At 31.1% G+C, this 22,451-nt stretch overlaps 5 protein-coding genes across 15 annotated transcripts; 2 read left to right on the forward strand and 3 right to left on the reverse strand.

The window, feature by feature from the left end:
* The first annotated feature begins 1,372 nt into the window (after positions 1-1,372).
* LOC126920572 (zinc finger protein 236-like) lies at positions 1,373-7,909 on the forward strand. Its single transcript, XM_050731165.1, has one exon. It carries the CDS (start codon positions 2,085-2,087, stop codon positions 4,722-4,724), a length of 2,640 nt encoding a protein of 879 aa, XP_050587122.1. The 5' UTR covers positions 1,373-2,084; the 3' UTR covers positions 4,725-7,909.
* LOC126920571 (lysosomal alpha-glucosidase-like) lies at positions 5,220-14,082 on the reverse strand. Of its 7 annotated transcripts, XM_050731157.1 has the most exons (18): positions 13,903-14,078; positions 13,601-13,829; positions 12,888-13,294; positions 12,332-12,810; positions 11,517-11,691; positions 11,329-11,419; positions 11,081-11,249; positions 10,943-11,012; positions 10,746-10,850; positions 10,410-10,667; positions 10,112-10,314; positions 9,918-10,025; positions 9,655-9,832; positions 9,410-9,558; positions 9,264-9,348; positions 8,901-9,171; positions 8,162-8,361; positions 5,220-8,016 (listed from the first exon to the last, which is right to left on the reverse strand). In XM_050731157.1, exons 3-18 carry the CDS (start codon positions 13,230-13,232, stop codon positions 7,918-7,920), a joined length of 2,985 nt encoding a protein of 994 aa, XP_050587114.1. In that variant the 5' UTR covers positions 13,233-13,294; positions 13,601-13,829; positions 13,903-14,078; the 3' UTR covers positions 5,220-7,917. The 7 variants fall into 7 exon arrangements, with proteins under 7 accessions (XP_050587114.1, XP_050587118.1, XP_050587117.1 ...); XM_050731161.1 differs by having other exon boundaries at positions 12,332-12,804; positions 13,601-14,080; XM_050731160.1 differs by lacking the exons at positions 13,601-13,829; positions 13,903-14,078 and adding an exon at positions 13,446-13,594.
* Positions 14,083-14,739: 657 nt separating this feature from the next.
* LOC126920575 (cytosolic Fe-S cluster assembly factor NUBP1 homolog) lies at positions 14,740-17,596 on the reverse strand. 2 transcript variants are annotated; one of them, XM_050731170.1, is made up of 7 exons: positions 17,485-17,596; positions 16,858-17,099; positions 16,162-16,263; positions 15,602-15,692; positions 15,221-15,486; positions 14,939-15,125; positions 14,740-14,867 (listed from the first exon to the last, which is right to left on the reverse strand). In XM_050731170.1, the coding sequence occupies exons 1-7, from the start codon at positions 17,513-17,515 to the stop codon at positions 14,812-14,814; spliced, it is 975 nt and encodes a 324-aa protein (XP_050587127.1). In that variant the 5' UTR covers positions 17,516-17,596; the 3' UTR covers positions 14,740-14,811. The 2 variants fall into 2 exon arrangements, with proteins under 2 accessions (XP_050587127.1, XP_050587128.1); XM_050731171.1 differs by having other exon boundaries at positions 17,481-17,578.
* On the forward strand, positions 16,667-20,298 carry LOC126920573 (tektin-3-like). 3 transcript variants are annotated; one of them, XM_050731167.1, is made up of 9 exons: positions 16,667-16,711; positions 17,817-17,905; positions 17,995-18,231; positions 18,767-18,999; positions 19,128-19,237; positions 19,299-19,447; positions 19,528-19,750; positions 19,806-19,960; positions 20,058-20,298. In XM_050731167.1, the coding sequence occupies exons 1-9, from the start codon at positions 16,685-16,687 to the stop codon at positions 20,266-20,268; spliced, it is 1,434 nt and encodes a 477-aa protein (XP_050587124.1). In that variant the 5' UTR covers positions 16,667-16,684; the 3' UTR covers positions 20,269-20,298. The 3 variants fall into 3 exon arrangements, with proteins under 3 accessions (XP_050587124.1, XP_050587125.1, XP_050587123.1); XM_050731168.1 differs by lacking the exon at positions 16,667-16,711 and adding an exon at positions 17,386-17,404; XM_050731166.1 differs by lacking the exon at positions 16,667-16,711 and adding an exon at positions 17,596-17,741.
* Positions 20,020-21,784, reverse strand: LOC126920576 (cytochrome c oxidase assembly protein COX11, mitochondrial). 2 transcript variants are annotated; one of them, XM_050731172.1, is made up of 4 exons: positions 21,641-21,784; positions 21,055-21,367; positions 20,638-20,961; positions 20,020-20,559 (listed from the first exon to the last, which is right to left on the reverse strand). In XM_050731172.1, the coding sequence occupies exons 2-4, from the start codon at positions 21,256-21,258 to the stop codon at positions 20,413-20,415; spliced, it is 675 nt and encodes a 224-aa protein (XP_050587129.1). In that variant the 5' UTR covers positions 21,259-21,367; positions 21,641-21,784; the 3' UTR covers positions 20,020-20,412. The 2 variants fall into 2 exon arrangements, with proteins under 2 accessions (XP_050587129.1, XP_050587130.1); XM_050731173.1 differs by having other exon boundaries at positions 21,055-21,284; positions 21,641-21,781.
* Positions 21,785-22,451: the final 667 nt, after the last annotated feature.

A 22,451-nucleotide genomic window follows, 5' to 3' on the forward strand; every position in this document is an offset into this window, starting at 1 on the left:
CTTGAGGGGGAGTTGGTTATGATCGATTATATAATGAAGAATATACTGCATGTTAATAATTTTTATGCAAAAGGTAATGTACTATAACTGAGTAACAAATCTCGAAGTAAAAATGACACTCGCCACCATGAAAAGGAGTTATTAATCCACAGAAAATTACGATGCCTTTATCGATTTACTTTCGTTCATTTCGTAATTTAATACCAAAAAAAAAGAGAAAGATATGAATTTTCTAATTATGATTTTAAAGATTTATATTTCGTGACAAACGGTAGATTTGAGTCTAAAAAAAGAACAATCTCTTTTGTTCATATCGAATACGGTCAACACGGTTGATTTGATGTATGTTATCATCGAACGAACAATCGAAAACGAAAGACTAAGTGAGAAAGAGAGAGAGAGAGAGAGAGAGAGAGAGAGAGAGAGAGAGAGAGAGAGAGAGAGAGAGAGAGAGAAAGGAAGGGAGGTGAATCTATCATATACCGCGAGCAAGTAGGCAAATGAAAGGGTAGGGTTTAGAACAATTAGTATATCGTGATGGAGAAGGCGAGGGGTAGAAGAGGCATAAAAGAGGAAGAAGAGATAGAGAGGAAAAAGAGGAAGTTCTCGAAAGAGTCGTGTACAGCAAAGCTGGTAACTTTATCTGAATAAATAACTATTTTATTGACAACAACTTTACTGACATATCGATGAGTATTGAATTCTCCTTCGAAGAAACGTAATCTCTGAAGATAATGAGGAATTAGTGTAGTAGCAATAGTCGCAATGGGACTCTGTTAGTTGAAAGAAAGTACAGCGAATGACCAAGCTGGAGGAAAGAAAGACGAAAGATTATAGACGAGAAAATCGAAGGAGGAGGGTTGAAGGAACGAAAAAGGTATGGAAAGAGTCTGAAGCAGGGTGGAGAGGGTGTCTGGCTGGGCTGAGGGGTAAAATCCAGAGCGATATCGACCGTGAATTGCGCTTGCGTGGAAAAAGGCGCGCAATCGCTGTTGAGGAAGCAGCGTACCGCCGCGAGGAACAAGCAGTCAGTCGATCGTCGCGACGACCATCACCGACGAACAATAACCCTGTTGTTCTGCCGTACTTTCTTTATATGGCCGCCGTTATTTCGCAGCTACTATTCCCTCTTGTACTGATATCAATCATTTTGTTGGTCAGAAGAAAAAGTTCCGTGTACTCTCATTCTCAGTACGTTGGACTATTTCATCACGTAACCATTCGGCTGAATTCTTTGATTCTTCCGCGAAAACTGGGTAAATTGTTATTCTTCGACTATCGGTTTTATCGTTATTCCATTTCTTCCGGTATCCTTGTATCCTTGTAACAGCCTCGGTGATTCCAATGCGCGCACGGACGAAACGCGCATTTACGGAAAGCTACCACGTGAAAAGAGAAGTTGTCATTAGTAAGTATCTACCGAAGGAATTGTAAGTAAGAAGGGAAAAAGAACGCGCCTAGTTATTTCCATGATATTGGCTTTTTTCGAATTTCTTTCATTAGCCGACTTTTAATTTCTGGATTTCGATTACGAATATAGAATTGGTAAACGATTATAACTATGATTTAAGATATTCACGACGACACGTAAACTTCAAACAAGAATCCGTTTAAATATATCACGCGACGCATGCTTGTTTGATGCAATAAATAAAAAGTTAGTGCAATAGACTGTGGACGAAGGAAAAACAGAAAGAAACAAGGAGTTAAAGAACTAAAGAGAGGAGAAACGCGAACAAAAGTGGGAAAGCGAAATAGAAGGAAGTAAGAGGGGGAGAAGAGAGGAAATATCGAAACGATAAGAATACGATAACCAACTATAGTTACTTTGAACACGAGCGTATTGCCTAGCTAAGCCTAACTCCGTTGCTCCTAATTCTTGCTATAACAAATAAATAAAAAATTTTCCTTCAGGACCAAAGTAGAGCCGATGATGAACGCATTGTACGATTTTAATATTGGTTGTGAAAGTAAAAACAATCACGATTGACGTATGTTTTGATAAAAAAGGAAAAAGAAAGAGAAAGGGTGAATCGCAAGTTGCGAATGTAATTGTGTAGGATTAAAAAAAAATAAAAAGTTAAATGGTCAAAGTCGATATGCAACAAAACGTTTTAAGTCAAGTAGCTGGAAGCGAACAACCGCAACAAGAGGAAGTTCAGCTAACCGAATTATTACCAGTAAAGCAATCGCGAATAAGGGAGAATGAAATTTTTAAACATATGAATACAAATGCTGATGCGACCGATGCTTTGAAGATACTCCAAAGTTTCACAACTGCCGATAGTTGCTATAACAACGATGAACATGAACTTTGCTCGCGAAATTTGTCTCTTTGCCGAAAAATCGAACAAATTGAACAAGAGAAACAAGAGAAGGACGAGAAGAAGTGGCGAGAAGATAAACTGCGAAAGAGTATTGCTGAGTACGATAAACAAGTGATCGATAGCACCGAAATCAGAAAAGAAAAAGAAAGAAACAATGTTCGAAGATTCGAAAATGAATCGAGGACAAAGAACAGAAAATACAAACATTTCGATAAAAAGTCGATGATTGGTTGTGTAGTAAAATCTACGAAGAAAAGAACGGTCGTTCGTACAGTAGAAAATATTAAAGATCAAAGAGATGAAGGAAATGACGACGATGGGATGAAACACCGCTATAAATTAGGAGAAAACGCATTCCTCGAAAATGAGAGGGGAAATTTCTTATCGGAGAATAACGGACAGGTAGAGTCAACAATTTATTTGGATTTAGACAAGAATAGTGAGTTAAATGATGACGTTTACATATTTCGTCGTGAGTTGATAGATGGGGAACAAGGACTGAAGGTAAACTTAAGAAACGTGGAACAATCATACGAAAACGAGAAGTCTGCGAAGACTACCGATGGAACGTTATTCAATCGAATAGCGATTCCTTGTGGGACGTCGATTGAAAATAACATTGATGTAGCAGAAAAACAATTTATTACCACTGCTGAGAAAAATAACATATTTGGTACGAAAGTAACAAACCCAAAATTGTTACTGGAAGATTCAGCAAACGTATCAAATGTCAATTTTCATATAACAACGATGAGTTATCTTGCGGAGAATAAAGATAATAATAATAAGGTTCAAGATGAAGAGAACCCTACGAATCCATTATTCAGACCAGAAGCTTCCAACAGTATAGTGGCTACCAAATCGACGTCGTCGACATTAATATCAACATCAATGTCATCGTCATCGTCATCGTCATCGTCATCGTCATCGTCATCGACATCGTCATCGTCATCGTCATCGTTATCGTCGTCATTGTTGTCATCATCAACGCCGCCGCCGTATTCAAAGGAAGAGAATATAAACGGCAGTGAGTGCGACCGCGGCAAGGATCAAAGTACCGCTTTGCACGGTATGAAAACTAAACAAGAGAATCAGCAAAAAAGATATTGTTGCGTAGTGTGCGAGGCGCGATTTAAAGGTAGCGGAGGTCTTCGTAACCACTATAAGATTGTACACGGTGCGGGACCAATCTTCAAGTGTGACGAGTGTGGGAAAGAGTTCCCTTTAAAAGAGAGATTAAAACTGCACGTGAGAACACATACTGGCTTCAAGCCGTATAAATGTCCAGAATGCGACAAGAGTTTCGCCAGAGGAGGACAACTGGTGCAGCATCGACGTACTCACAGCCAAGTAAAACCGTATCGTTGCGGTTTGTGTTCTGGCACGTTCACCTGCGCTGCGAATTTGGCGTTACATGTAAAACGACACAACGGACAAAAGGATCACAAGTGTGAAATCTGTGGTCGTGCGTTCGTTCGGCGAGACGCTCTTAAGAAACATTTAGAATGTCTTCACAGAGACGTTAAATCTTTTCTCTGTGTAATCTGCAACAAGACATTCAAGGGCCACCTACCTCAACATATGAGAACGCATGCACGTGATCGGCCACACGGTTGTGCCACATGTGGTCAAAGATTTGCTCAAAAATCTCAATTGACTGTCCACCAGAGAACGCATTCTGGACAAAGACCGTTTAGGTGTTTGGTTTGCTGGCAGGCATTTGCACACTCGACAGCACTCAAACTTCACACAAGAAGACACACTGGCGAAAGACCGTTCAAGTGTGCCGAATGTAACGCTGGTTTCACGCAACTACCCCATTGGAAAAAACACATGAAATGTATCCATGGCAGAAATGAGCCGTACGCCTGCAAAAAGTGTACAAGTTTCTTCAGAATTAAAAATGATCTGGAATGTCACGAAAAAACTTGTCATCCTGAATCCGAGACTGAACACGACGTTCCGAGTACTCAAACCTCAGATTTAATCACAAACACGATCATGCCAGCATCTATTTCCATGGCCTTACAACCGACAGCGACTCTCCTTTCCAATGAAATAATCAGCGATAAACCCTTGCCGTCGCCCTCCAAATATAGAATAATGACTGTCGAGAGGATGAGATTGTTGCTCGCTGTACTTCTTAAAAGAATCAGCAAACAAGAAAGACTCGACGAACTAGGCTTTGGTAAACGACTGATCGACCAAGTTCTTTACGATTCTCTGATATCCGCTGGCAAAGATCCAGTGGCAAGCAACGGTTTATCCGAACTTGAAACACTCACTAAGAATCTCGAGATATTCCTCAAATGGACTGTACCTAAAGAACATTGGGAACATTTTCGCAAATTGAATAAAACTCCCGAAGATATTTTGGAAACACTGACTGCTACTTAAATCAAAGTCTTACTCGTCTTAACATCATCTATGTGGCAATCGCTGGTATATATTTACCAAAGACTAACAAAAATACCGGTCGATACCTCAAATCCTTTCGATCCTGATTCCAAAGCAGAGGCTTTTTAGATCCAAGACTGCCTTTCTTCAATCGCAGGCGATCTTTGTACCAAGTCCTATATTATTATATTTTCCTTCAACAATGATTACATAGATGGACAGTAGGTAGATATAGGTACAGGTGAACAAATAACAGAAGATTTCAAGTAACTAAGCGAAACGATACGTATCTGTCAGTGAACAGGCTACCTAGTAATAATAATCTAATTTTAGAAAACGAAACCATTAGTGATTATTTATTAGAATTTCGATGCACAGATGTTCTTTCATATAGTATAAAATTAGTACTTGCTAGTCCAAAGTGCAAACGTAATATTCCTAATAATAGGCAAGCGACTCGTTATAATAACCGTTTCTGCTTCTGCCGTTTTATTCCTTTCCCTATTATGAAAAATCAAATATAATATCGATTTACGACATAGTATGCATTTTAATGATATTCAGAATCAATTTTACACTGACTACGTTTTGTAAAAGTAATACCGAGTTGTGTAAAAACTAATAGACTTGATAAATATTTTAATATTTCATCATCTAAAATTGAAAAGTCGGTATTCAATTTGCTTTGTGATAAGTTAGTTATATGTACATCGCGTGCCATGTTGTTTGTTTGTACTGCAAAAACTTGTACGAACGATATGAAAATACGTAGATTTTAGACTTATACGCAAAGTATAAAACGATAATATACACGATATATAATTTTCGTTGTGATTTATGTGATTCTAAGTGATATGATACTTCAATTTCATGAGTTGTTCCTCGTTAACGAATATTTAAATATGTCTGCCACCGTACAGATATTTTTAACAGTCAACGGGCTACGTTTTCTTCAGGGTGCCATGCGTCATTCTATTTCTTGCCCATGGTAATATTAATAACTTTTTTTTATTTATTATATAATATCGTCCAGATGGGTGTACTACGTGCTGCTCATTTTCATCGCTTGTACAAAAATATATGATGATATTATGCATGTTACGATGATGGCTAATATTGTCGATTACGAACAACAAATTGAAAGGTGTACGTATGGCAATAAATTGAAAATGCATTTGTATTTGCCGTAACGGGAGATATATTTTGTTAATGATAATGATACTGATGATGATGATAAGTAAACAGGAAGGGAGAACGGGAGGGGATACAGAGAAAATCAATTAGAAAGTTTGTTGTTATGTAAATTAATATGTAGATATGTCTGAATGATGATACGAGTATCGTAGTTCAAATTTTTGGCTAATTTCTTATTTAATTCGAAGAGGCTAAATACCAACGTAGGCTACTGTATGTGTTTGTAGCAATACATATATTCCATGAATTAGATGTAAACATTTTATATTTATACATACATTCATTGTTGTGTGCAAGTTACGGCACAAGTATAACGTTCAAGTTAAATGTATATAAACTTTATTGATTTTCCTTTGTGATATCTTTCTTGCCATTATTTTACTTTCTGTTTGTTTCTTTTTTCTAGATTATACGACACGTTATTTTCATTTGAATAGAAAATTTGTGAAAAGAGCAACATTTTCGATCTTTTCGTAGAATCTTTTTCAAATCTAAAAAAAGACGTGCGGTGCTACATGGAACTCTGTTGTGTTCGTGGCCCCGTTGTCAAACGGGAGCCTTCCAATACCTAAAAGCCTTATAGTCGTTATTTCCTTTTCTCATATGTACGTTGTGTAATTCTCGTTAGCGTATATTTGTTTGTTTCGGTGCGTAAATCGTGCATATTAACGTTGATATGTTTAATAAATATGCTCGTACGCATAAAACGCAAGTTCATCTTTTAAATAGGCATAAGTAAATGTGAGCAGACAATAATGATTAAAGTTGCAAGATTAATAATAGTTGAAAAGAATAAAAAATATGTATACACGTATATTACTAATATTACATACGATTAAGTATGTTATTTTGTTTTATTAGTATGCAATACAAATAGAAAAATATATAATTAATTATACAATTGTGTATATTACGTAGTGCGATAATATTATACCGAGTAATAATTATCAATTTGTTAAAAACTTTTCCAATATGTACAATACCCATATGCGAAAAGGTACCACGTACTAGATTAATATTTTATATTTTGTAAATGTTTCAAACATTTTCTATATATAATTACATCGTATTAATTTCATAGTTTTACGAGTTTTAGTTTATGAAACCCGATATAATCAAATGTTTGTATAAGTCATTTCGTACGACAAAATGATCCGATAAAAATAATTATTTTCTAACAGATGATGTTTGAAAATTTGAAACAAAGATCTCAACGAAATCATTCATCATTTATTCGATACGTGTCTACGTATTGGTCTTATAAAAATTCAAGCAAGCGTATGTAAGTACGATAGGTTACTTACACGACGTATATATGTATATTGACAAGGACTACAGTCGGTTTGCGCTAGTCGCATTGAAATTTATTCCAAAGATGAGAATCTACTTTCTGCTATAGAAATGCAAATAAAGGTCATAGAAGACACTGAATATAGATCGAGGTCGTAAGGCACACTTGCATGATTGTAAATACGCATATAGAATTCGAAGAAGGATTTCAATGTTTCAAGGATGATGTTGTTTAAGTGCTCGAATTGCTTTATTTTATATACGTTAAACGGTGCCAAAGTGAAATTTTTCATTCAATATTATCTATTGTGTGATGATCGATTACCTGTGTTGTTATATTTTCCATTGCTTTCAATTATGAACGAACTATATGTAAAGTCTGCGTTACATTTAATTACGTTCTAATTAACACGCGGAGAATGGATTATTTCGAAACATTTCGAATTATGTATACTTATTATTTTTATTCGTTCTAGTGCCATAACGTATCCTACTTTATTGTATAGACAATTGTACAGTTATTTCAATAAAATGCTTCTCTTCTTTATTCAAAAAATATGTGCTTTAACATGTAGGAATATATGTATACAAATAGAGTATTATAGTAAAATTAATACTAAAAACGATTGAAATATATTTTGTATATCATACCTGTAGCAACAATATTATATGTAATACAAGTGAACATATATTTTGATCAAGTTTACTGTCATTTGTTACTATCATCATGTTGTTCAAAATCAGTGTATTCCCAAAGAAGCAAGAAATTCTCTCTTAAGTCTATTTGTAAGTTGCTTATGTTCAAACACTGAAAAATTACTTTAGGTAATTCATATTTTTACATGTCAAATATGCAAAAAAAGATAAAAGTTATAAAATTAGAACAATTTCATTTGAATTTGAAAATAGTTGTCATGCTTTTACCATTCTAATTATAAGAATAGAAAACTCACATCTTCTTTATTGTCATATTTAAACTGTATTTCGTGATTGTTTAAAGATACTCGTGAAATATTAGATGTTATTCCCCATATTTGTATTCCTCCTAAGATCATTTTTTCATTAAAAGAACTCTTCATTGCTTTGGCAGTGGATAAAGTATCATTCTCAATGGTGAAAACTGACCACACAAATTGTTCCTTCTCCAGCGAATCTGTAAATACACATCCAATTATTAAAACAAGCTTATGCAAAATTTAAGTAATTATATAGAAACAGCGTGCTTCATCATTCTTATTGATCTTGATATATGTTGTTGAGATCAGCATTCTGAGTAATTTCACATTTACGTGCATATGACCATCGCTTTAGTTTCCGAGAGTATTTTGATTATCAGGCAATAAATAAAAAAAATAATTACAGTTTTATTTTTTGGGACTGTCGTAATCATATTACCGATGAGACAAAAATTCTGTTATAGACCCAGCATAATGTTCCATGTGAACATTATGTTCAATGAAATCAATTAGATGGTCTCTCCTACATTATTATCACAAATTCCATATACATTTATTATTTAACCTAAATCTTACCTGAACCAGCTCAAACCAACAGTCGAACCGAAATCTAGTCCTAAAAAGATCATATATATTTCGCAAAACTAAGGCCGAACAGCGGTCAATGAAATCAGTAAGGTGTATCCTTTTCTATAGAAATTAATATTACTAACTATGGCATCAATGCAATATATACCTAAACTATCGCCATCATCCCAATATAGTTCGCCTTTTGCCTTTTTCACATGATCCAAAGTAATCAATAATTCGAAATTATTCTTTCTACTGCTAGTTGTAGTATCAGCTGGTTTCTGTACTGGTAAAATGGATCCTCCGCGAATCATCAATGGTATAGTATCGAGTGGCGCATTCATCGTGTAATATTTACCCAGCGCGAAGACGGATTCTTTTGTATAAAAATTATACCACACTCCATGTGGTAAATAAGCTGATACTTCCGTTTTGTTCTAATAATCAGGAATGGAGCACATCAAAGAAAAAAAATGACCGTTTTAACTATTTAAATATTAGTGATTTGTTAACATGGACCTTAACTTACTTCTTCTAAAACTGGAATTATCATCAAAGAACTACCCCATAAGAACTGAGTGTCGATATCGTATGTGGCCGAATCGTTCGAGTATCTAAAAGAATGTTAAATCTTACAAGCACTCTAAACAGGTCGTATATGGTCAATACACTTACTCAAAGAATAATGGTCGCGCTACAGTTTCTCCAAATTTATGTGCTCGAAATAATAACGTATATAAATAGGGTAACAACCAGTAACGTATCGTAAGGGCTCGCTTTGATGATTTTATTACTAAATCGCCCATAGCAACTGGATCTTGTTCCTATAAATGATATATGATAACAATATTAGACATACCGTTTGAAAGAAATAATTGAATTTAATGGTCTTCATGCAGTAAGAATTCATAAATACAAACGATTGTATCGTCGGAATTATGATTACGAGAAAAAGGATAAAATGCACCAAGTTGCATCCAACGATTACATAATGCCGCTGTTGTATTTCCATTAAATCCACAAATGTCAGCACCAACCATTGGTATTTGGTAAAAATTCATCAACAATATTGCTGGAATACTCATTTTTAAATCGTGCCTAACGTATGTCCAATGTATTACGTAAAATACGAATATTTAATAAATATTTATGAATATTTATAAACACTAGACGCAACAATTACCATGAGGAATAAATATCTCCTGTCCAATGACCAGCATAGTGTCCATGACCCACCCAAGTTGAACGTGATATTATAAATGGTCTTTTTCGTCGAATATTGGTCAGTGCACTGTGTACATTGCCAATATTACGTAAGTTAACTATGCGTGTTTCTACTTTACTTATAAGTTCTTTTATGATTAATAGCGTACTTACTAATTCGTTGCTATTGCTTGACTTGTGCCATAAGTATTATGAAGATCATAATGAAGACCTAAGTAATGCTTAGCGTTCATGCACAATGTTTTTGTTGCAAGTATGTCTCCTACAACGTTCGGTACATATTTCGGATAATCCAATTTACTTTTTGGACATCCATTTTTATGTCCATCGTAAAAATTAGATGGCTCATTCATATCCTAGCAGTAGATAAAAACACAAAGCAAAGATGAATATTATTAATGTAAGATATTTTTATTTTCACTAATAGATAATAGAAAATATGTATACATACGATCCAAGCACCATCATATGCAAAACTATCATGCATGTTGCTCATCATGTGGAAATAATAGTTTTGCGTTTTGGGATTCGTAAAATCAGGCCACACAGTAGAAACAAAATTCCACGTCTTGCCAACAAATGGCTGATCAGTTGCTCCATCTTTTATAAATATATCTTCTTTCATACCTTCATCATATGGCAAATAAGTTCCGTGCTTTTCAGAACCAGATATTCCTGCATCGATCAAGGGAATATAATGCATTCCTTTCTACAATATATAGAATGTTATGCATCATATTAAATTTGTATATTTTTTACATGTATATAATATAACTTCAAATCATACCGAATGTATCTCATTCACAAATTGTGGTAACTCCTTAAATGTTTTTGGATTATATGTGAAATCGTTATTTTTATCCATGTAATCTAAATCATTCCATTGAGTATCCTGAAAATAAAATGAATGAAAATGGTTAAACTTCATCTATTACATATTCGTTTAAAGAATATGAATTTAATGATTTATGTAAAACATGTTACAAATGGAATTCCCGCTGCTATGGTTCTATTCCATATTTCCTTTGTTTTTTCTAAGGTTCCATATCCGTATCTGCACAATTTTGGAAAATATAATAAGAATATAATAACAATTATTTTACAATGAGATAACTTTCCTACCTGCATAAATGAAAACCAAGGGACCAATATGGGGGGAGAAATGGTTTGCCTATTATCTCAGAATATTGTTTTATGACATCTGTCGGGGTTGGACCCAGAAAGAAATATATATCAAAAACACCGCCAATAGTTCGAAAGGTAATAGCAGGCGACGGTTGTAATATCACATCTACAAATAGCGGGCGTTATGACGCATATTTTAGCAAAGTATATAATATAAAGAAAAAATTACTTTTAACATCATTTACCCATTGCATTACTATTGAGAAATAGAAGACCGTGAGACCTTCCAGAATTTTCAATTATGAAATAGAAGGGATGAGATCCATATAAATTTGCCTAGATTTTGAAAGCTTGTCTTTATAAATACATATGTTAAAAAATGTCTAGAAACAAAGTGTAAATTTAAATAATGTCTTAAAATGAATCAACATACATTTTCTATTGGTGGTTGATCTTTGTTCAATAATGTAAACATTTGCCAATTGGTATTTAATTTTAGCTTCGTTTTATGTTCGCCAATACCATAAATATTATGGCTCGGCAAAAGAGCGCTTATCTGCAAAAACTGATCAGCAAATATGAAACCCGCTGTATTAATAGAGTCAAATCTGGATATGAAAAAAAATAACAATTGTTGTATTGTATATACATATGTATATATATACGTATATATGATATACATAGCTGTCCAGTTTATCTGTGAACAGTTAAATATTTCGAGAAATATAAAAGATACGTGAAAATGATTCAGGCAAAAATTAGAATATTAAGAGTCTCATATGTTGGTATTTATATCACCTTGAAATGATCCAGAAATGCCCTGTGAACATTACATTGAAGTTTTCAAATGCATCTCTATATTTTTTATTATATATTTTTATAGCTGACACCGATACATTTTCAGAACTTTACACACGTGTGTATTTTGTGTAACGTAATTTCGAAATACAAAACGATAAAGTTACCAAAATACTGTCAACATTGTAATAAAAAATATATAAGAAACTTTAACGCAATACTCTTAGGTCATTTCAAAATCACTTCAAAATGATATACTAGAAATATCAGCACGAATGTACCCCTAATATGCTCAAACTTTTGTTTGAATCAATCTCTCGTATCTTTCATATTTTTTTGAGATATTTAACTGTTTATAGATAAACTGGACACAATATATGTATATATGTTCATACACATATAAGATAAAAGTGACACAAAATTCAAATGTTACTCACAAATGTTACTCACATCACTGTATCATCGAAGGTTCTGTATACTTTAAAACCAGGTTTAGTATTATCAATCTCTAATTTGTATTTTGCATTAACGTTTTTTTGGAGAAATGGTTTGGGATCTGCTCTGAGAGGCCATGGTGGTTCATATCGTTTCTTAAGAGGATCATATATTTTTATACGTAGAATAGAATCATCTATAGTGCTGGTTTCTACTTTAACCAGTGGTAGGTCATTTTCATAAAAGGAGCTTTTTATTTGTTTGAGGAATCCAAAAAAGTTGTTTCCTTCTTTACTATAATTTTGATACCTGTATATGCTCCAATCACTTGGATAATAACAATATGGAAGATTCAAAGGAACAGGTCTTGTCGTTGATATTTTTCTGTTAAGAGAATTCCAACAACAACCTCTATTTCTACAGGATAATTCGGATGCTCCATCTTCAGGATGACAATCAAAGCGTAATGTAGCAGGAATGTCGTTGCACTGTTTCTAATGAATAAAAGTTATAAAACAATGATTATTATAACCTGCAATCATGCTTTTTAATTATAATATTTGAAACTCACTTGTACAATTCTAGGAAATTTCGATATTGTGTCATGAGATTCTATATCATATTCAAAATTTTCTTTTTTAGATAATATCATAGAATCATTAACCAGTTTATAATTTGTATTCTGTAGAATTTCGTCATTTCTAGAAATTATATCCTTTTCATATTCTTCTATAATAATGCATTTGCTTTGTTGTAAAAACACTATTGTTACACCAAGCAGAATAATGAATATGATCAATTTCAGAAAATTATATGTTAATATATATTTGGAATATCTATCTAAAACTTTATTTTTTGGTACAAATTGTTGTATATCTTTCACATTCATTTCTATTGTTTTAATAAATTTCTTCATTCGTTAATTCATTAATTAACTTGAGTATTTTGTATCTCTTTGAGTATTGAATAGGCCACCACCTTTAATAAGAAAATTAGATAGAATTAGGTTGAAAATAAGGAAGTTAATAAAAAAAACAGTTAAAAGGACTAAAATTTACGCAACTATCCAATAAAAAGTAATCTAAGATATCAGTTTCTATACGGATATATGTATAAAGTAATACATAACCTTAAGAGCCACGTACAAAAGATAACCATATACATACTATTAATACATATAAGAAACAAGAATTTTCGTTATTTTTACACACTTATGCACGTTTTTTGGTTACATGGTTATCAAACATGGTTATCTTCTACAATAATATATTTAACTAAATTTACCATTATATGTATTTTATTAGTATTGAAATATTCTCTTATATACGACATGAAAATCCCACTTATCATCGAGCATTATTTTGTACAGAGAAGAAATGAGAATGCTCGCTGCTCGCGCTACTGATACTATGTAGACACTTAGGTAAGTACATGATACATGGCGTTTGAGGCGACCATTTTATAACAGACTCTAACAATAAGCGGCTCGCAGTAGCTTCACATATCTTCATATCTGTAAGACAACACTAATGTAACAATGGAACTTATCTATTTTTAATACTTTGTTAATTAAAAATTTCATTAACATAGTGAAACTCTTCTGATTAAAATGAGACCACGATATTGTTATATAATTCGATCATATTGATTGGCATTAGGAATTTTCCCTCTTCGATTGTCAGTCGGTCGCTATGATTTGTAGCTGTACAATATCCAGATAGTTTTTATCATGATTGATCTGTTTTGCACGCGAATTAAAAATATTCCCAGTAATGTTTTGTTGTCCTTTCCTAATTTCCTTGTGTGTGTATATATATATATATACATATATATTACAAATTAGTTTTTAATACCTTATGTGTATATGCATTGTGCATATATACGTTTCAAAATCGAGTGATAAACATGAGTTTGAATAATTCTATGGTTGGTAGTAATAGTAATAATAGTATTTGTTTACTGTGTTGGGCTTTCATCCATTACAATCTTAAAATTAGATGAACATGTAGTGATAATTATATTTATTTCTATTTTATACTATGCCTATTGACATATTATTTACTTATAAGTAGTGCTTATAGTAGTATTATAGTACATAGTGGCCTAGTTCTTATTGTATTCATCATGAAGTAATTCAAATTTCTAATAATTATAAATAGTTAAATATGTTATAAATATGTTTACTTTATTAATATATTTTTATATTAAATATGTTATGTTAAATATGTTATGTAAATATGTTTTATATTAAATATGTTATAAATATGTTTACTTTATTCTACATTCTATACAAATATATCATTACAAAATTTTAAACACATCATATCGCGCATTATCATACTTATATAGATTGCACAGTATATTAAAAGGAATGGACATTTATTAAATGTATAAAATGTATTAAGAAAGAAAAGAAAACAATATTTTACATTTTTTTATACAATTTTAATACACGCATACATGTTCTTGTAATATAAATATCACATTTTTTTCTTTTAAGTTATATCAATCTCATAGTTGTTTTTTATTTTTTCACATTGTTCAATAATTTCTGAAATAAAAAAGATTAATTTGCACAATACAAATTCCACACAAAAATATGTGTCACTTAGAAAAACTTACTTTGAACAATCGTCTGTAATGTCAAAATAGTTGGTGATTCTGGTAGTTCTGTTAAAAAATTTTTTCCCTCATCACAACACTTAGCCAAAAGTGGATCCAATGGTAGAGAACCCAAAAATTCTATATTCAATTCTTTAGCCATTGTATAACCACCACCTGTTAAAGCTGGAAATATTTCTACGGAATTCTACATAAGAAAAAAGTGCTCATAAAAATAACAATAACACTTCAGATTACAGTAACATTATCTAATCAACTTAATATTATCTTTTTCTTACTTACTTTACAATTAGGACACATGAAGATACTCATATTTTCAATAACACCTAAAATTGGTATATTCACTTTTCTGCAAAAATCAATTTCTTTTCTCACATCTAATAAAGCAACCTGTTGTGGAGTTGTTACTATTATTACTCCTGTAATGCCAGCATCTTTAAGATATGAAGTTGCTGATAAATGCTCATCTGATGTACCAGGGGGTGTATCCAAAATAAGATAATCCAATGATCCCCAATCTACTTCTGATAAAAATTGTCTAATCATTCCTAGAAATAATAAAATGAACAAGAATGTATATAAATAATAGTAACAATTATTATTATTATTAATAATAAAAATGTGTACATATATGGAAAATGGAAGTAGCTATAAATCAAATACCATTTTTTTTTGGTCCTCTCCATATCACTGCATCACTTGGACTTGTAAGTAAAAATCCAATAGACATTAATGACAAATTGTCTTCTATATACTATAAAAAGAGAAGCAAAATTAATAAACGAGTTCTATTAACTTTATATAGACTCATATTTGAAAACATAAGTTCGAAATTAATGATATTTCCATTCACATTTATTAGTATTCTTGTTTATTTTAACGAATGTTACATACTCCTAAAGTTTGATTCCAACTTTCTAACAAGAACTTTAAAGGAAATTAAAACATGCTGAAAAGTGTTGAGTTTTCTATGACTTTTCCCTATATCATTTTGGAATGCCATTAAAAAGAAATTGTACTTTGCAACTACATTTAGTGCAACTATGACAAAAGTTGTATAGTTTTATTTATAATAAAGTGTGTTAAACAATCAATTTTACTTTACTATTTTATTCTAACTTTACCTAGAACTATATTACAACTCAATTTTTAGAAACACCCTGTATAACCTTACTATATACAAATATGGTACTACACATTTATTTCTGTTTATAAAAACTTACCACTGGCGACCATCCTGATCCACTTTGATGAACTTGTTCTCCTATCACACCTAATACTCTTGGTTGAGATGGTCCACAAATATCAATATCTAGTATCGCAACCTACAAAATTTGTTATTTTGAATTATCATTCACCCGATTTAAAAATCTATAAAATTGAGCTTTATATATGTTATAAACAATTTCTTTACTTATACTTAAGATTACAAATACATCACATAGAATATTAAAGGCTTAATATATAATCAATGATCAAATAAGAAACTGCTATAGGATAATATGATAAATTCATGATATATATATATTTTATTTTGTATATAAAATATTTGTTATTATATATATATATATATATATATATATATATATAATATTACTATAAAATTATACTAAATACTATAAAAAAAATATTATAAAAATACTATAAGATTAGAAGAGTGTAAGTATATTCTTTAGCATGAACTATATACTATAAACTGTAACTATTACTAGAAATTGCTCTGTTGATATATACATAGAAAACAATATGGATGTTCTTGCTACAAGAAGAAAGGTAAGCATTTTTAATATAATATTAACTAAGATAACATTTAGTTTATATTGTAAAACATATGGCATAAAAATGTGTAGATAATATTACATAAAATAAATGTTTACAATAATTATTTCTCATAATTTTTATGTTAGAAAGATACATACATTTATATCAGCATTACTTGCTGCCAAGAATCTGGATATTAATGACGTTATAGTACTTTTACCAACTCCCCCTTTACCAGATAACACCAATAGTTTATTTTTAACTGTGGAAAGCCTTTCTTTAACAAGATCTATAGTAGGATCCGGTTGTCTGGTAATACCAGACGCACATATCATTTGATTTGGACAACCAGCGCATATTGATACCTTCCCTGCATCTTTATTTGCAGTACCAGGACAATCTATAAAAATGTTATTACTTATCCACTATATAATAAATAAGGTTTTACTAATATGTTACATTCATACTAGATGTATAATTCATACTAGATGTATGAATTATTACATTCAGTTTCTATAAAAAGCATTATTACAAAAATTATAATAATTCAAACAATTCAAGCAGGTACATTTGAAGATGTTGCTTATCTTTTAAATCATTGAAACAAATATTGAAATTAAAAACACAATATAATATAACCTTACATATAAATACAAACGTATTACTAAATTAAAAGTGATTCTTCGCACACTTAAATTAGTTATGGTATGTAATAAATATAATACCAAATTATAAATGATATATTCAATATTTTGTGAAATATTTTTTGCTGCATACATACTTACGTTGTGGTATATCACCAGGTATATCTGCCATGTTGGATAATAACCAACTAAACTAACTGCGATTAATAATTGTTCAAGTAACCGATAAAAAGATAACGTCGTTTAAAATCTATCTAAAAATGTTTTATATTTTTTAAAAAAAGTTTAGTGATTTCTCAATTCCCATTTTATGCTAACTAAGGATTAAATCTCAAATTCATCATCTTTACAAAATTTAAATGAGATGCAATTTGAAATTTTTTCTTTATTTTACCATTGTTAGTTTCTGACCTTAGTTAAAATAAGTGCAATATTTTCTCTTTTAATATATTTTATTTATGTAAAATTTGAAGCAGTTGCAATTGTGGAGTAATTTTGACCGTGGTTATAATTTGTCTTGGCGTCCCAGTATGGAATATAAAAGTGTTAAAATTCTACCCTTGTAAGTTTTCGATAGATTAGTATTGCTTCATTTAATTCATGTCTTACAAAAAATATTTTTAAATAATTATCAATCTTATTTTTTTGTAGAATCACACAATCAACACCTAATTATGCATCAGATGTTGCAAATGAAACAAATTCATTAAGATTTCCTAATTTAGAGACGGGATATAAATGTGATGCACTGCATGCTTCAAAAACTGTTCTACATACGCGATATACACCAAATGAATGGTTTCAGAAACAAATGAAATATTACAACGAAGCAGATGCATGTAGATATTCATCAGAGAGAGTGAGAAACGAAACTTTGCGAATTATTAGGTAAATGCCATATCAAATTCTACACTAATAGAACGCTATTTTTCTTCGCTATTAATCTTGTTACTAGTTTTGTTTTATTATGTATTCTATATGAAATTCTATACCATGAATGTAGTTTTACAAATTTTAGAATCAAGTATATCTCAAATTCTATATGTGATTTGAAAATTAAGGTAATGAATGCAAAATGTGAAATGATATTTAAACAAAGTAAATAATTTGTGGAATTTTGTGTATATAATGTAAATAATGCTTACTTTTACATGTCCAAATATTTTTGTTACGGAATAATTGAATATGATTTCGATTAATTTATTTTATTATATAATATATGTATAAAAATGTTTGTTAAATTAACAATATACAATTTTATAGTACAATAGATAGTGTTTCACAGAAAAAACAGAGGAAAGAATATATCACAGTATATATAGTCAAATTTTGTTACTATCTGAATACTTTTGGAAGCAACTTTAGTAAGTTAAATCGCATGTATATGTTATAATGTACATGATAATAATAAATACTGTAACAGAGATGCTGAAGAGAAAGTGCAATCCGGACAATACAATACCACCAGACGACTTGGTGAAAGAATAAACGATGTCAATTTTTGGAGGAACGAAATAACATTGGAATTAGAAAGGTTACTTCAGGAAATTGAAAAATTGCAAGATTGTCATTCTGCTTTAGATAAAGCTATCAAAGACATTGAAGATCCATTACATATAGCAGAAGAGTGTCTTTATCATAGAGAAGCTAGGAAAGGTATGGTAAATAAGTTTGATAGTAAATAAATATCATTGCTGTGAATAATAATGTTATTGGTTGCTATTGCTATTGTTGTCATTAGATTATATAATGTAGTAATACTGTTCCATCTCCCTGTTATATAGATACAGAACTTGTACATGACGATTCGGAGAAATGTTTATTTAGGGAAATAGAAATCTTAAATAAAAATAAAATAAAATTGGGAACTTACTTAGATAAATGCAAGGATCAGGTAATATTGAATTAAATGATTATTAAACTTTAGTGTGATCATAAACCGATTTTACTTGTAGCTACGGAATTGCAGAATCTCTCAATATCAATTAGAATTGGACCTAAAGAATAAAGAAAATGCATTAGATATAGATACAATGTGTCATCACTTGAACAATTACAGTCACGGACTGCAATATTATAATGGAATTGAAAAATATGATGCATGGTATATAAAATTTTGTAAATAAATTCAATTTATATTAACAGGTTGCTTTATGTAAAAATTAAATTTATCTATCTCATTAGTTTTGTTGAACAAGATACATGGATACACACTGCTAATCAGATAGTTCAGAAATCACAGACAGAGAGGAATAAATCTTGCCAATTAAAGACAAATGCAGAAGCTCTTATGATTAAAATTACACAAGAAATGTGGGATGCATGGAATAATACGAACAATGCTTTAGCACATAGATCTTCTGAATTACTTGAAGCTAAAAATAAACTTCAACAGCATTTACAAATGGTACAAATAATTATATTCCATATATTGAAATAACAGTGTAACATACTATTTTTAGATACAACAAGAAATCTTTGATGTTGAGAAAAACATGGAGTTGATGCATAAAGCTATTGGAGATAAGAGTTACATACTGAAGGTAGCACATACTAGATTTGAAGGTAGAATGCATCGCCCGGACATAGAGCTTTGTCGTGATTATGCGCATATAAGGTTCATTTTAATGTGTTTATTTTCATGATTACAAAGGATAATAAGAAACAAGAAAAGAAAACTTTTAATATCTTTTTAATGTATTTTGCTTTGACAGCCTTCAGAAGGAAATTGGAGAAATAAATCATCAAATAGAAAGAATGCACAGAACATTGAAAGAACTAGAGAATCAACATCAGAAATTATTAAAAACACGAACAATGCTGGAGCACGATCTTATACTAAAGATTGACGCAATACATATTGATCGAGAAAAAGTCTCTGGTCTTAGACGTGCTTATCCAATTAATATTCTTTTTAAATGTTAATGCTTACCAATAAATACATAGTTATTATTATATATTATTACATTGTCTTCCCCAAAAATTTAAACAATGTAATGTAATTAACAACATATTAGGTACAGAACATATATTTGTCAAAACACTAACATCCTTTTGTTACAATTTTTACTATTTTTTCATGAAACTCGGTATAGGAAATGTAATTCCTTCTTTGGCTTCAAAGAATGTATAGGAAAGTACAATTTCTTCAACATTTTCCATTTTTGGATCATCAACAAACTCTGGATCAATGTAAAAAAATACTGGCATGTCAACCTTTAACAATACACATTAGATAACATAATTAAATAACTTTCTATCTCTATAATAACGTAATTATTTTATTAAACCTACTTCTTCATGTGGATTAAGCTGTTGTTCCTCGAAACAAAAACATTGAATTTTATTGAAATATTGTGCAGCTTCATATGGTACTACATTATAAGTAGATATACCAGTGACTGGTACATTTAATGGATTTTTTGCTGTGTAAAATGCTAAGGCAGTTTCTCCAGGAACAACTTTTATAAAATTTTGTTGTGGTTTGAAATTCCATTGCATCATCGCTGCTGTATCAGCATTAAATTTTATTTTTATCACTCTATCCTTAATAGGTTTCATTGAATGCACTTTGCTGTTATCATGATTGGTTGATACAGTCCCACCATAATTATATGACTATTAAGGAAATTTATTCTCAAACATCATAATGTCAAACATAAGGTACATATTAAAATATGGATAGCATATTTTAAAAACAACGATAATTACCTGACAAAATATTCTATATAAAGGCACGGAAGCATAAGTAAAACCAATGACTAAAATACCAAATCCGCTCCAATATAAACGCGAAGAACGCATTCGTCTTTTGTGAGTCGCGTCGTAATATTGGTTAAACAAAACTCGAGACATATTCGTATGTACTTGTCTTTTGTAGTAATTCAATATATTTTGATAGATTTTCGTGTGCATTTTATTTTGTCCTTTATTAATTTAACCTAAATGTTTATGAAAACTTGTCTTCTGTAGTAATTCGATATATTTTGATAGAAAACAAATTTTTCTCCTTTATTAATTTAACCTAAAAGTTTATGAAAACTTTTCAAGATCTACCATAAAATAGATTTACCAAATGTAATATACAATTTGGTGAAAAAAGATTAATTTCATAACATAATTCTGTCATATTTATGAAAATTTGATTTAGTTTATCATATTTGTTTCACAAATTTATGGACAATTGCTTGCTTAAAATGATATCCAATTCTCTCTTGCGCGAACAATGCCATCACTATCACTCGCAAGATTAGCAACCATAGAGATATAAAGATAGAATACGTAAATTATATGTTACCGTTTAAGTGGATACGATATGGCAATAGGGACAAAGCACTGCATAGAAATCCCTTCTGCCCTTGTCTAATCGGGCATGCACCGTATGCACACTGCCGCGGCTCGTTGGTCGATGTTGACTGCCACGACACCCGTATTCGGGTGTCGCTTATTTGACTACTTGCGAAGGATCGTCACAGGTATTTGAAAAGATATTCCATAATAATAAAACTGTTGAATTGTTATAAAAGTAATACGAAAATGATTTATTAAAAAATTATTTAATAATAATGTAAAACTTTAAAGCATTCTATACATAATTGAGGTTGGTCAGGACAATTTGGACAATAAGTTGTTGTTTTCTTCAAATTCTTTTGTGCCTTTGTTCGGTCCATTCGACGTCTTTTATTTGCATAACATAGTTTGCATGCGCGTCTAATGCTTCTTGCAGAATTATTTTTCCAAACGGCGATATTAATGCTGACTCCGTCGAAGACAAGGATTTTTTGTATTTTCGGACAAACCTAATAATTTTGCAAATAATAATTGTCTAAATATTCTAATATTTATATTCTTCCTTGTTGCAATTTTGTAAACCGTCAAAGCGTTTACAACAGAAATTCCCAGAAGTAGTTGAATGCCAAGTTTTCTGTACCATTTGATTCCTTTTCTAATTGTGGTGGCATTAAAAGCTGTTTGGTCGGAATAATCTATACCACACTTTCCTTCATTATATTCAACAACAGCTAATGGTTTTAATGTTGTAGCTAGTGGTGTTAATGTAAACAAACGAAACGAAAGATCATTCTTGAGACCACCACATGAGCGACTCG

The sequence above is a fragment of the Bombus affinis genome, chromosome 9 (genome assembly GCF_024516045.1).
Source record: "Bombus affinis isolate iyBomAffi1 chromosome 9, iyBomAffi1.2, whole genome shotgun sequence".
In the NCBI taxonomy this organism is placed as follows: domain Eukaryota; kingdom Metazoa; phylum Arthropoda; class Insecta; order Hymenoptera; family Apidae; genus Bombus; species Bombus affinis.

Excerpts from the sequence above, each read along its gene's own strand:
- LOC126920572 (XM_050731165.1), top strand. The coding sequence starts at position 2,085 with ATGGTCAAAGTCGATATGCAACAAAACGTTTTAAGTCAAGTAGCTGGA.
- LOC126920571 (XM_050731157.1), bottom strand. The coding sequence starts at position 13,232 with ATGAAGAAATTTATTAAAACAATAGAAATGAATGTGAAAGATATACAA. Across the intron at positions 9,349-9,409 it reads GCGCGACCATTATTCTTTGA|ATACTCGAACGATTCGGCCA; the intron begins GTAAGTGTATTG and ends ACATTCTTTTAG. Across the intron at positions 8,362-8,900 it reads GGATGATGGCGATAGTTTAG|ATTCGCTGGAGAAGGAACAA; the intron begins GTATATATTGCA and ends GTGTATTTACAG.
- LOC126920575 (XM_050731170.1), bottom strand. The coding sequence starts at position 17,515 with ATGGCAGATATACCTGGTGATATACCACAAC. Across the intron at positions 15,693-16,161 it reads GATCAGGATGGTCGCCAGTG|TATATAGAAGACAATTTGTC; the intron begins GTAAGTTTTTAT and ends CTCTTTTTATAG. Across the intron at positions 14,868-14,938 it reads ATTACAGACGATTGTTCAAA|AAATTATTGAACAATGTGAA; the intron begins GTAAGTTTTTCT and ends TTTTTATTTCAG.
- LOC126920573 (XM_050731166.1), top strand. The coding sequence starts at position 17,703 with ATGAGATGCAATTTGAAATTTTTTCTTTATTTTACCATT. Across the intron at positions 17,906-17,994 it reads AGTGTTAAAATTCTACCCTT|AATCACACAATCAACACCTA; the intron begins GTAAGTTTTCGA and ends ATTTTTTTGTAG. Across the intron at positions 19,448-19,527 it reads ATTGAAAAATATGATGCATG|TTTTGTTGAACAAGATACAT; the intron begins GTATATAAAATT and ends CTATCTCATTAG.
- LOC126920576 (XM_050731172.1), bottom strand. The coding sequence starts at position 21,258 with ATGCACACGAAAATCTATCAAAATATATTGAATTACTACAAAAGACAA. Across the intron at positions 20,962-21,054 it reads TATATAGAATATTTTGTCAG|TCATATAATTATGGTGGGAC; the intron begins GTAATTATCGTT and ends TTTCCTTAATAG. Across the intron at positions 20,560-20,637 it reads AGCTTAATCCACATGAAGAA|GTTGACATGCCAGTATTTTT; the intron begins GTAGGTTTAATA and ends GTATTGTTAAAG.